The sequence below is a fragment of the Pithys albifrons genome, chromosome 2 (genome assembly GCF_047495875.1).
Source record: "Pithys albifrons albifrons isolate INPA30051 chromosome 2, PitAlb_v1, whole genome shotgun sequence".
Taxonomy (NCBI): domain Eukaryota; kingdom Metazoa; phylum Chordata; class Aves; order Passeriformes; family Thamnophilidae; genus Pithys; species Pithys albifrons.
In genome coordinates, this window is record NC_092459.1 from 77,487,309 (window position 1) to 77,501,797 (window position 14,489).

The 14,489-nt window shown below is 38.0% G+C and overlaps 1 protein-coding gene across 1 annotated transcript in view; it reads left to right on the top strand.

Moving 5' to 3' along the window:
• The window catches only part of RYR2 (ryanodine receptor 2), a 371,658-nt gene that overhangs the window by 108,607 nt on the left and 248,562 nt on the right, over positions 1-14,489 (top strand). The window contains exon 5 of the mRNA XM_071581075.1: positions 10,891-10,905. Coding sequence (XP_071437176.1) covers positions 10,891-10,905 — 15 coding nt within the window. The remainder of the gene's footprint in view (positions 1-10,890; positions 10,906-14,489) is intronic.

Genomic DNA, 14,489 nt, shown 5'->3' on the forward strand with positions numbered 1-14,489 from the left:
TATAGCACTGGTCTCATTTTATTTCAGCCAGAAATGATAGAATTTTAATCTGTGATTATTACATCTTTATAATAAGTTAATTATTACATTTTTATAGTAAGTAGTAACTCAGGTTAGAGCTTGTCTGAGACTTCTGTAGGTAAGTACATTGTGTAAATGGTGGCTTAGGCTTTTCAACACCTTCTCTACTGTACTCACAAATATCTCTGTCATGTGACATATATAGATAGATGCTTATAGTATTTATTAAACAATAAGTGTAGTTAAGTATTAATTTTAGCTAATTGTACCAGTATGACATTATCCATATTCTGTGCATCTGGTATTTATGACAACCGTCAATTCTTATACGAATTGATTTTGGGTGTTTTAAAGCCTTCCTGATGGTCAGGTTATCTTCTCATTTTGCCCACCTTTTTTAATTAGAATTGAGAAATCTTGATTGGATTATCTGGTTTTATTCCTATGAATAATTTTGCTGTAAAGAGAAAAAAACAACTATAAAAAGCATGTTCAGTACTATACAGGCACCTAGCCTCATACTTCACAATGCATGAGAAATTATATACCAGAAATTTATTAGTGACACTGTGATGTGGCTTGTTTTTGACTGAAGTGTTCATAGTCCGTTCTTGGAAAATGTAGTATTCCAGATCTGTCATTTTGGTTTTTTTTGTTGTTTTTGTTTTGTTCTGTTTTTAATTGAGAACTTAGTAACATCAAAATCTTACACTTTGGAAAGACTGTTTCATTGAAATATGTCCTTAAACCATTTAAAAAAGAACAGATTCCCACGAGAGCAAAGTTAAATGTTTAATTCCGAGTTACATTGGCTAAAAGCTTTTCCTAACAGACTGATTCTGCAATTCAGACAACTTGCCTGATGGGGATGGAGTTGGTGCTGGCTTTGTTTCACATAAAATTATTTGCCCTCAGCTGAACCCCCAGTTTGGCCTGCAAAGTAGCTTTTAACTCCCTCTGTAATTCCAGAGTGTTACCAGAGGTCTTATGGTGGACTGCAGATGGACATACTGAATTACTGCAGTAGAAATCTGGCCGTTGTACAGCTGCCTGGTCATTGAGGTCAGATACCTCATTCTAATACAGCTATTTCTTCATAAGCCATTTTCCAATACAGAACACACCATATTAATGCAAGTGTGTTCAGTTATGTCTATGTATCTTTGGAAACCTTGAAGCCCAAGCCCAGAGACAAGCTTCATGTCAAATTAATGAGCAAATTAGTAGCTGAACCTTGCTGCAAGCAGTTTCATACCATTCAAAGGATAAGTTAAAGTCATTCACTTCTAAGCAGTTCAAGCCTGTAAAATGTGCTAACAAAAATTTTAGAAGTCATTACTCCAGTTCTTGTGTACTTCTGTTGAATTACTATAATTCTTCTGGTGATTTTGTTCAAAAATCTTTGCTGTACTTAAGGAATGTGCTGGCAGTTGAAGCTGAGTATAAATTAAATGGGCTTAAGATATTCCTTGAACCCTTGGCTTTTTCTTTTTGTTTCTGAGGAGATGTGCAGAATCAAGCAGATTAAAAACATCTTGCCAAATGTAAAGCCTAGTGGAAGGAAGATTTACCTTTTCCATCCTGGTTCTCATTTCATATTTGAAAATGGCTTTTCTGCTTTTTATTAAACTAGCAAGGTGGGGAACCCCAATACTTGATCAGAACTGAAATTTGAAAACCCTGAATGTATCTTATTTACAGAGTAAGTGATAGTAGTGAAATAAGCTGAAATTGAATAATGCATAATGAAAGGAATTCAATCTTCCTGGCATTTTTGTCTTTTCATATGTTTATGAAATAATGGAAATAATCTCGGTGTCTGTTGCTGTGATTTAGTAACTATTGGTGGTAGCAAATTTGTGATCTCAAGGCAAGTGTTGTATACTGTAAGGGTTTGAATTTTAAAGGACGTTTATACTCCTAAAAGGACCTGAATGTCTGTCTTGACTTTCAGAACAACTGCTTAGCACTGCAACAAACTTCAGTGTAAAGAGAAGGAATTTTCTTGGGTATCAGTGGCTTTTTTTACACATTTGACTATAGTGGATGAATTATTTTGAAAACTTGACATTAAGAGCCATCAAGAATGATTGTTTTCAGGTCAGGTTACTCTGAAGAGCTTTTTACCTGAAGGGAAATGAAGTCTATTGTTTCTTAAAGTTAGATTGCAAGGTGTGAGAATTTTCATATTTGCCCTGGCTACTGGCAAAGCTGTGCTAACAGTGTAGGATTGTCTTCAACTTTTAGACAGAGAAACCTTTTCTGCTGAAGGTAATGGTAAATCTTTTCCTTTTCCCATCAAGTAATTACTGTGTTAGCTCAGTTTTATGCAACTAGTAAAACTAATTTTCGATTTCTCTGGAGAAGAGAAACTTGCAGAGTAAAAAAACACAGTTTAGACACTTTGAAAGAGTTGTGTTCATTACACAGACTTCTGAGCTGAGAATAAGTTGATAAATTCTGTCTTTGAGAAATAGTGTGGACTGATAAATAAAACAAATAGATTTTGGTAGAGCAAGCAAGCTAGGATTGTTGTAGAGATTGGAGTCAGCCTCAAAACAAAGCTTCATCGAGAGAAATGGTTTGAGTAATATGTTTCAGTGCTATTAAAGTAATTAATTGCACATCCATACTTTATAACCAGTATGACTTTCAAGCATTACAAGAATTATATAAGGACTTAATGTATTTTTTGTAATTTCTTGTTCACACTAAGTTCGTTTGTTATAGATTTTTTTTTCTTGTTACTGTGGGAAAATGTGCTAATTGTGCACAAATATTTGTCCCCCAGTGGAAAGAATTTGCATTCAAATTTTAGATGTAACCTAGGCTGCAGAGGTAGCTCAATATAGAGAGCAATATGAGCACTGTTAACATAGGATTGCTCAATTATTCTCATACACATCTTGAAGGAAAATGGGAGGAGATAGCACTGTGTGACATTAAAGTGAACAGGCTATCAAAATAGAGTGACTATGGAAATGATGCTTAAAATGCCACACGTACAGTGATAGTTTCTACTACATCTGTAATTGCATCCTTAGTGTACAGTATATTGTTTGCAGATGCTAATTGCAGACTATTTCACATCATCAAAAGAAAGTAATACAAACACTTTCCAAGTACACATTTTCTTTCCAGAGGAAATCTGTGTGCAAATCTGACTGAAACTTAATATAATAGGAGCATTTCCAACTGTATACTAGGATTCCTTTGGTATTTCTCCTTCAGTCCCTACTATAGATCTGAGAATTTCAAGCTGCGTTCCATGTAGTAGTAGTAATTTCTGTGAATTGCAAACAAACTTTTTGGTTAGGTTAGTGTAAGGATCTGATCTTACTATTTAAGCAAATGCAATGCTACAAAAATTATACAAAAGGTATAGTCAGGAGATGATCTCTAAATTAAAGGGCTTTTGGCACCTTTGCTATCAAAAAATTCCAAACAAAATAGCAATGCTATTTTGCTCTTTTGACCTAGCCAGAGAGCCCAAGCATTAAGGTCAGATTCTGATAAATTAGAATAGTAAGTGATACTCTACCCAAAAGCTGTCCAAGTAGCTGGTATAATGGCCCCAAACAGCTGTAAAGGTGTGCACTAAGAACACATCCTTAGTGTCCTCAGAGAAAGGTTCAGTAGGTTTTAGGTTACATTTATTTGTTTTATTTTGAAAAAGAGTGAGTAGTTAGGATGATGAATACACACTTTGATTTCCTGAGAATTGAAGGAGGAAGTGATGTTTTCATTTCATTTAGTCATCAAATTTACCTTTATTTCAGTAGTACAGGATTTAACAGGGACACTTATTTGTAGTCCAGAAGTATGCTGGAAGTCCTAAGCATGTTGGAAGTCCAAGTCAGTACTTGCTTTTGAATGCTCACTAGAGAACACCCACTGGATTATTGAATGTTTGAATCTTATGCAATATAAAGTACAGTGTTCTGTACACAAATTCATAACTGTTCAGCTCCTCAGATATTGAAAGTATTTTAGGTGTTCATACTGTAGGCAGTGTTGGGTTAGCAAGTTATTTAAAGTCCTAATTATAGTCAAGGCAGAGAATCAAACACTTCTAGTTCATGGTTGGTCCTATCCTGCAGAAAATGTCAGCTTAATAGATGAGGTGAATTGTGTTCTAGAAATGACTGTCTCTCCCTTGACTGTAAAGTAAGTCTACACATCTAGCTGAAAACTACATAGCGCACATGAATTTGATCCTTATTAACCATTAAGAGTTAGCTTGGTTTTAAGTAGTGTTTCATACTGGTAATTGCCTACCTCTGTATGGTTTGTTGGGTATATAGAATGTCATATTTTGATGTAAGAGCTGGAGATTTGTATATAACTAAAATACTGCTCTCACAGTTTATTCTCTTCTTTTAGCTGAATTAGTGTGCAACAATTATTTGTTATACTTGGTGTCTGCATCCGTTTGTTTTAACATTTTGGTCATAGTGTTTGGCAGGGAATACCTTTCAAGAGCAATAGATATGTTGTGATTTAACCCAGCAGGCAGTTAAATGCCACACAGCTGCTTAATCACTCCTCTCATCCCATGGGATGGGGGACAGAATTGTGAAAAAAAGTAAAATTCATGGTTTGAGAAAAAGATAATAAAACAGAAGACCAAATTATGCCTGCACTCAGCTGCCAAAGAGGTCAAGAAAAATGCATTAGTGGTATCAATTGTGGCTACTGCTTGGCTGCTTTTGCCTCTGGTTCATACTGAAGTTCTAGCATGTTTAATATGGCAGCACTCAGTGGCATGGCAGCATGAGTTTCAGGCCAAGATAGTCTCCTGTTAGTCTCCACTATCCCTTAGGATTTCACACTGGTCATAATGAACTGTTAAAGGGTGAGTGGGTACTGCTGATCACTCCTTTGCTTTCCAGTCAGCAAATCAGGTTATGGATGGAAAACAGTCTCGGTGCAATACTACTGCTGGAGCAGCGTTATGGTAGTGATTGGCATCTGTGGTTCTTCAGCCTTCAGCAACCACATAAAAGAAGGGCCCTCTGAGGGATTCAGCAAGGTAGACAGTTCTTTGATTTCCTTTGTCTCCAAGGCAGCTGTACCAAAAGCTCGCTGGTATCCTTTAAAGTCTTTGACATACCCTCTCCTAAGACAGTCTATGCCAAGAATGCATGGAGCCTCTGGGCCAGTCACAAAGAAGGGCTTTTGCCTTCCCAATCAGGGTCACTTCAACCTCCAATATGGTCAGTTGTTGGGATACTCCTGTCAGTTCAGAAATATGAATGGGAATTGATGGCATTACAGTACACTGTGCCTCAGTGTCTACTAGGGCCTTATACTGTGAGTCTGATGGCCAGATCCTTGGGTCCACACACTGTGTAAACCCTCTCCTCCATCTGGTTGCAGACAGGGCCCTTCTAGTCCTACTAATAACATTCAATACTCACTTCTCATAAATATGAAGCAGAAGTCTCTTCAAGCAGGAGTAAGATCAGCCCTCCTATTCATTTTCCTGGAAGGAACCCTCTTTTGTGATTGTTTTTCCTTGAAACTCACGTGCCTGTGCCTCAAGAACAGAGGCATTTTCCACTCCATTTCCTCATGTCCTCTCTGTGGTCACAGGGTGATGTGTACCACTACATCCTCTCTTTTGAGCAGAGGAAAGTTTATTTCTAATAGCTGAGATACTGGTCCATACTGAGGGGAAGTAGGATCTTTTGTGTTGTTGAGCCAGTTTTTCTGCAGATGAGATGAGGAAAAAAAAAAGATTTTCTTCATATTCCTGGAGTTGACTAACTAATTCATCCACCTCCCTCAGGTACTGGATACCTTTTTCTATGGTGGTCCACTTGCCTAGTTGACATGTAACATTTTCCTTGAAGTGATGCCTTTCCTACACATCTAACAGAAGGCACCTCCAGAAATTAAGGAATTGTGTCCCTTTTTCAACCACTTTGTCAATGCTTCCTTTCCTAGAAAGGAATCCCAGCTTCCTTACCTTCCTTACCTTCTAATTCCAGGCTACTGTTCCCATTTTCCAAACATCGGATCAGCAAGACTGACAATATGCTTACCTGGACAAGAGCTGAAATCTTTTTACACATCTCACAGCTCACTCAGGCCCAGTGCATGGCACCTTGCTTATGAGTTTTGCCTTTTTCTCTTCCCTGGTCAGTGTTTGCCTCTCTTCCTCATTTTGTTCTTGTGATATCTCTGCTTTGAAGAAGTCTGTCTTGTCCACTTCTTCCTCCTGCTCCTTCTTAGAAGGCACTCTTTCGTTCCTTATTAATGACCTCACTTCTGCTTCCAGTATTTCTTTTTGTGTATAGAGGTGACTGATACTGGTATGGGTTGCTTCTTTAGTTCAGCTGCAGTGCCTGTGGCCAGGGTAGCTGCCTGTCATGATGTCATCAGATAAAGACACCTTCTCTTCCCCTTGAGGGTGCTGATCAGTGTTGAACAGGGCTTGGCAGGCCTGAGTCAGGCCCAAACGTTGCAGTGATTTGTGTATTTCTGGAATTACCAGGATGAGACCCTACCTTTTCCAAATATTTTACTGGCTTTTGAGGATTCTGTAATTGTTCATGGGTGAAATTCCAAAATGTTGGAGATGACAACTGTTCTAGGCACTTGCCTATCCTATCCCACACACCCTGACACTCATCACTATCCAGACTCAGGGCAGATCTATGGGCGATATTCTTAAATAGTTGTTTGACCATAAACAAGACCTGAAACACATTCAAGAGACCTAGCAATAGGAACATGTTGGTTTGAACATCCTGAGGATATTCAAAATTCTCAAACAGCGCTGTAATTAGCTGAAGGAAAAGGGCAAGATGGAGGAAGGTATCCCCCCCATAAACTGGCGCTCTGAGGAGTAAAGGTAAAAGGTGTAATGATTATTAGTTTCTGATAGATGGCTCCTGGAATAAGAAGGTGACGGCAGTTCTGAGTACAAATACCAGATTAGTCTCACAACTCTCATTTTTATCGTATTCTAATGCAGTGACAAAGTACAACAAAAGAATGACCTTAATCCACCCCCCAGAGGTGATAAACAGGACAGTGGGGAAGATACACCCCAAATAAGATGTTGCATAACACACCTTTGAGAACATGCATGACAGCTATAAGAAAGATTGCTTTTTTAGCAAGGCCTGTTGTGCTAGGACAAGAGGTGATGGTTTTATTCTGAAAGAGGGTTTTATGTAAGATATAAGGAAGTTTTTTATGTTGACAGTGGTGAGACACCAACAGGATGCCCAAAGAGGTGGTGGATGCCCCATACATGGAAACATTCAAGGTCATGTTTGATGGGGGCTCTGAGCAACTTGGTCTAGTAGATGTCCCTGTTTGTTGTGGGGGTTTGGACTAGATGATCTTTAAAGGTCCCTTACAACCCTAAACATTCTATGATTCTACATTCTCATGGACTCTGAGAGCAAATAAATCAACATTGTGACCAGAGACTAATAAAATAATTAATGCTCATAAAAAATTTTTTATAACATGGTCTGGTCAGATCTTTCATTATCTGAATCCTTTGTGCCCTATTTTGGGCATCAGAAAGGATTGATGTGGTTTAAATGTGCAGGCAGTTGAACACCAAACTGCTTGCTCCTTGCCAGCCCAACCCCCAGCAGGATGAGGGCAAGAACTGGGTAAAAAAACCTTAAAATTTGTGTGTTAGGATAAGGACAGTTTAATAGGATAGAAAATAAAATAATGATAATGAAAAAAATTAGAATATGCAAAACAAATGAAACAAATGCAGTCATTCACTGCTCACCACCTGATGCCCAGCCAGTTCCTGAGCAGCAGCCCTAGCCCAGCTTTCTCCTCAGTGTGTACACAAAGCATTACTCATTATAGTATGGAATATCCCTTTGGCCAGTTTGGGTTGGCTGTTCTGGCTGTCTCTCCTCCTAGCTTCTTGTACCCTCCAGTCTGGGTGCTGGCTGGGTGACACAAGAGCCTGAAAAGTCCTTAACTCGGTGTAAACACTAAGCAACAATAAGATCAGTGTGTTATTATTGTTATTCTCATCCTAAATTCAAATCACAGCACTGCACCAGCACTAGGAAGAAAATTAACTCTCTCCCAGGCAAAACCAGAACAGAAAGTTAGAATGACTTCAAGAAATTTCAAATTATATCTGTTCTATAATTGTTTGATTTTCAGATACATATTATGAATTGCTAATTTTAGCCAAGAAACTCACATGCACTGTTGGGCTGAGGTACAGAAAGCAAGTGTGTAGGAGCAGGAAGTTCTTTCTTCTTCAGGGAATGAGTTCGAAAAATTTCTTGTGTAACAGCCTGTTGCCTACATGAAGTCCATAATTTCAGCTATGTTGCTTTCTCTTTTTCTCTCCTTCCACCCCCCTCCCCCCCCTCAAGATGAGAGTTAATGTTTTTCAAAGTAAGTGTTCTCTTTTTTGTAAGATGAGATTTGGTCTGAAAACCTTGGAGAATGTTCTTGCAGAAGAGTATGACAGTAGTGTCAGGAACCCTCTGTCCTGACTGTTTGCTCACAGATCATGATACCTAAATTCTCAGGCTTTCCGAAAGTTTCACAGGGATATTCACTTCACATTTGTAGGTGTAACATATATTTAAGAGTTTGCCATGAAGAGAAAACGTTTTTGCAACCATTACTTTTCAGAGTATTTCTTTCCCTGGTGGTTTTGAAGCAATAGGGGGATATATGTGTTCAGACTTCTCTTACCCAATGTTGTCTTTCAGGTGTTCTAGCTTGAGGGGAACTGTTCATGGCACTTTCTGACTGTAAGAATGATGTGTAAATTATCATCAAAATTATTAAGGAACCAGAGCAACTCTAAAGAACATGATTATGATAGATCCAAATAGATGACAATTGTTTGCCTCTCATTTGTTATAGTTCATTTAATAGGTTAACAGAAGAGAATGAATTGTTAAATCTGGTCTTCCAAAAAATCCAACACAAGAAGCTACTGTATAAACTATTCACATTAACTTGAAGATAGTTGAGAGATTACAAACAAGCAATTAAATAAATTGTCAAGAAGAGAGCCAGAAGGTTTCACAAGGCTGCTGTTTAATGTACTTGTAATAGGAAAAAAGCAATGGGGTTGCAGAGTTCTCAGAATAAAATTTCATAGATGAATGACAGCTGGAAGAGATTTTGACAAATCTAATATTCTTGATAAACTTACAGTATATTGGCAAGTGAAAGTAAGTATTGACAAATATAAGAAAGGTTTTATTTGTATTAATCGTACATAACTTGTTTCTGTATTAATGAATTTACACAAAACCCACTTTGGATGGCTCAGTAAAGATTTCTAGTTCGTTTCTGGAGTCACCCAGTAAAAGGAATCAAAATTTCAGGGTGACAAGTATCAAGCTGTTTTAATAAAAAACAAATAGGCCTAGAAGGATTTTCAGGATAGAAATGTTTGGACGTTTTAAGATGATTAGATTATATCTTTTTTTTTCCTTAAGCTAGAACATCTTGTACATCTTTGAGAACAGATACTTCTGGTTTAAAAGCGTGTACGAAATGAAAGCGGACAGCCTTGCTTGGAAGCTCTCTAGTTAGACTCTGTTCATAGAATCATAGAATCGATTGGGTTGGAAAAGACCTCCAAGATCATCGAGTCCAACCCTTGGTCCAACTCTAGCTCATTTACTAGATCATGGCACCCAGCGCCACGTCCAATCTGCATTTAAAGATCTCTAGGGATGGTGAATCCACCACCTCTCCGGGCAGCCCATTCCAATGCCTGATTACTCTCTCTGTAAAAAATTTTTTTCTGATATCCAACTTAAATTTCCCCTGGCAGAGCTTAAGCCCATGCCCCCTTGTTCTATTGCTGAGTGCCTGGGAGAAGAGACCAGCCCCCACCTGGCTATAACTTCCCTTCAGGTAGTTATAGACAGTGATGAGGTCACCTCTGAGCCTCCTCTTCTCCAGGCTAAACAACCCCAGCTCCCTCAGCCTCTCCCCATAGGACTTGTGCTCCAGTCCCTTCACCAGCCTTGTTGCTCTTCTCTGGACCCGCTCCAGCATCTCAATATCCTTTCTGAACTGAGGGGCCCAGAACTGAACACAGTACTCAAGGTGTGGCCTCACCAATGCAGAGTACAGGGGAAGGATCACTTCCCTGGTCCTGCTGGCCACGCTATTGTTCATATAGGATAGAGGCAAACTTCAGACTCAGTTTCAACCTTTTTGATACCAAACACAAAATGATGAGGTCAGAAGGGGAAAAGGTGGCCATAGGTCTCTCACAAAGAAATGCAAATAGTTGTATGTAACGTATCACTCTCCTTTTATTCTTGAGCAACATTTGTGAAAATTAAGCTAAAAATTTCCATAATCTTCTAGGATAAGTCATGTGGCCCTGAATTTTTTGTAAACCACTGCATGAAGTCTTATTAAATTTTCTTAATGTATTTTACATTTACATACAATATGTTACTAACAATAGTGGTGTTGCTCTTCAGCACTGCACTTTGCATGCAGAACTTTACAACTCACATTCCACTTAGAAACTATCAGCAGAGCAAGATGTTTGAGATGATCATTTATGGCTCCTGCTTTACCTGTACTGTGTTTTATCTTTAAGCCATAAGTATTTCATATGCTATATTATTAAAAGGAAAACAAAAACACCTGAGAAAACTAGTGCATAAAAAATGATGAAACGTTGTTCTGAGCAGCTGTTTTGCTTTCCAGCATGAGGTATAATTATGCTAATTGCAATGATAAATGGTCCTTTTAAATGTAGTTTGCAGTGAGTGTATCCCACTCACTTTTTCAGAGAAAACAAATCCCATTTTTAAGCACCTGAAAGCAAATATTCATTTCACATTTTCTCTTTTTTCCCCCCTTCTCATGGATCTGCAGAAATTTATGATGAAGGTAAGCAAGTTAAACATTTGGTATTATACTTCTGTGAATTTCTACAGTTTATACATTCCACTTTATTTTTAACATCAGCATCAACTTACCTTCACTAAAATAAAACATACTGAATTTTTTAAAAATTTGGATTTAGAAACCACGGTGACTAGTTTGGATTGGTGTTACGGTTATTTACATCATGAAGGACCAAAGGGCTTTGTGAGAAAGGACTTTTGCCTGGCTTCTCTAATTCTCAGTTCATACTTATCCTTTCAGTAAAAATGTAGCACTATTCAGTAAATGCAATATCTTGAGACAACAAATAAATTACAGAGTCACAGTAAAACATTTAGGCATTTTGGAAAGCAGGGATAGCAAACTGTTTCTTTTGTCACAAGAATGCCCTTGTGATGATTTGGCGTCTCAGTGGACTGAGTGGGGAGCCTTTGGGATGGGGCTGTTGCTGCCTCAGGTCAGCAGGCATTTGCTGCAGCTCTGCTTCCTATGGCTGCCTTTCTTTTTTTCTTTTTTCTTTTTTTTTTTTTTTTTTTTGTAATTTAAACTATGATAAAGCACTTGGTGCAACTCTTAAGAATTTAGCATTTTAAAAAACTGACATTTGAATAATTAGCTGCAGTTTTCACCAAAATGAGTTGCTTATCAATTTTCTACTTTAATTGTCAATATCTATTCCCAATTCATCTTCTAAAATTAATTCTTTCCTGATTTTCATCCCCTAAGAGTTTGCTTCTCTATGGTATGGTCTTGTTTCAGTGTCAACACTCCCAAAAGGAGAAATTCTAGGCTAGATAAGCAGTTCTATTTTAAGGGCTGGATTTAATGATGTCAGAGGAATTTTCCTAGCATGATTCCTCTGCTTATACATCTTTTCTTTCCACTTGGCTGTCTGTCTTATTCTTTATCTCTGAGTTTCTTTATCAAGTGACAAGGATGATTCACATTCCGTGTTCATACAGCAACAGAAAAAGCTTAGTCACTGTCCTTAACCCGTGAAAAATGCCTCCCTCCTCCACTTATTTAGCTCTAAAATAACCAGGAAGATTTTTATTACTTATTCTGTGTCCTATGCAGATTAGGAGGAGGAGTATGGGGGAAGAGAAATCTTTATTAAGGTAAGGGAGAGAGCCATAAATTTTATCCCCTTGGGCAATTTTTTTTTCTAAACACTGAAAGTGCTTGAAAGTAGGCATTTGTAATGGAAATATTGCCTTAGACATAAATATAAACATTTATTCTAAATATAAGGCTGGAAACAGATGATCAATATTATTCAATTTTTATTTATTTTTACTGCTCTGTCTCCCTTTCCTTGTTGTGAAGTTTTTGGGGAAGTGATAACACAAATGTAGTGTCAGAAATATTAACAATGAGATATATTTGAAGTGTTGCTAATTCTACCTTCCAAGAGGTCAAGATTAGCAGAACTGGGATCATTTAGCATGGGGCTGGCACAAATATTTGTCATCATTACCAATGCTTCCGATCTTTTTAATGTAGATTGTATAATATTTCTGTATTCTCAACTGAATAAGACATGCTTATGTTTTTTTTTATTGGCCAGTTGATTTATTCAGGTTCAGATTTCTATGTGATATTTATGTGATGCAGTTTTTAATTCTAGCTAAACTACAAGTTTCCTAAGGATGGCTTAACTCTTTTTTCTGTTTTATTTTTGACTTGGTTCAAAATAGGAGGTAACTGCTGATCATGTCAGTGAAAGAAGTTTGGTTTGTTTCTATTTTTTTCTTTTACTGATTTTTCCCCCACAGTGGCCATCTAAGAATAGTTACTAGCAGTCATCAGTCATCTAATCTCCATGCCTGAATTTTTGCAGCACCTACTGTTTTGTAGTGTATTTTTGAAAAGTCGATCAACCAAGTAGTGGTTTAAAAGTAAGCTGTAAAAAAAAGAATATGCATAGCATATATAGTATCTTGATAGATTCAACTTCCTGTTATTCTACTGTAATATGGTGTAAAGGCTACAATGAGACAAACAGAGATTTTAGTCTGTTTGAATTCACCCTTTGATGTTGCTGTTAAGTGATGGGAGCGAAGCAAAGGAATATTAGCTCAACGCTGTATATCAGTGAATTGATTTACTTTGCATCTCTAAATTCTAAGCAACTAAATGCTGTGAGTTTGGTGCCAACCACTGGAAATGGCAGCCCAAGAACACAGTAATTGCATAAAGGTCTCATTAGCTAGTTGGGGCTTTTTGGTAGAATTCAAGGCTTCTGGGCCTAGATATGCTGTTATTTGGGAAAGGGAGTTCTGTCTGTTTTGTAACAAGATTTTTAAAAATAGATTCTTTTGCGAGCAAGAAAAACACATAAAACTTCTTGGCTCATGCTCTGTAGCTTTGTAGTCCTTACTGCTTGCAGCATTTTCAGGTTCTCTGATGCTGCTGAAGATTTAATTTCCCAGAGTTAGCATTCCAAGTGTCAGTTGTTTAGTTTTGCCTGCCTAATCTTGTTTCACAAGCCTTCTAGATCTGTTCCAGGGTTACTTCACAAATTCTGCAGTGACTCGGCCTGTTTCCACACATTCTGTTTTCACCACTGCTTGGCATTTTCTGGACTCTTTGGTTGCATTCATCTCACAAGACAGAAATGCAAGACTTACAGCTGTGGATATCCTAAGCGCCCTGTGTAACTGCAAGCAGAATGCTCAGATTTTAGGTGGCCTAAATTGCTTACCCAAAGGACCTTTTTCTTTCCACTTGCTATTTAGTGGCCATAGACTAAATTAATAGGAGTTTGTATTTTTGTCATCAAGTGTATGACGTCTAGTTCAGACAAAGTTCATTTTCCCCATAGCAGCCCTCACAGTGCTGTGCTTTGCATTGAGATCTTCAAAGGCATCAATAACACCAGTGTTTTGGCTATTGCTGAACAGTGCTGGCACAGCATCAGGGCTGTTTCTCCAACATTCTGTCCCCCCATCAGTAGAATAGAAGTGGGCAAGATCCTGGGTGTGGGCACAGCTAGGACAGTTGACCCAAACTGACCAAAGGAATATCCCATATTGTATGATGTCAGCTCAGATATAAAAGCTAAGAAAAGGAGGAAGTGGAGGCATTAATTATTTACAACATTTATCTTTTGGAACAACCACTATGTGTGCTGATGCCCTGCTTCCTGGGAAGTAGCCAGATATCTGATGAAGGGAAGTACCGAATAAAATCTTTGTGGTTCTTCCTTTACTTGTGCGTGTGTGGCCTTTCACTTGCTTTAGTAAAATGTCTTATCTTGACCTAAAAGTTGTTTTCCATCTTATTTTCTCTCCCCTGTCCAATTGAGAAGGGGAGTTGTAGAGTGGCTTGGTGGGCACCTGGTATCCAGCCAAGGAAAATCCACCACATGAAGAACTGGTTTCAGTTTTTTGTAAACTGTAATTGATCATGGTGGCAGTAAGAGAACAAGCCTTCCCATCTTTTCCAGCTGGCTGTTGCCTAGTGTCAGAAAGAAGCTCTTGTTAGTCATCTCCAATTGTGTTCAGTGTGAAAAAATTTAGATGGTGTATAATTGTGGGGAGTAAGAGGCCTCATCAAACACTTACCTGTGGTGGCTTCCTATTCTA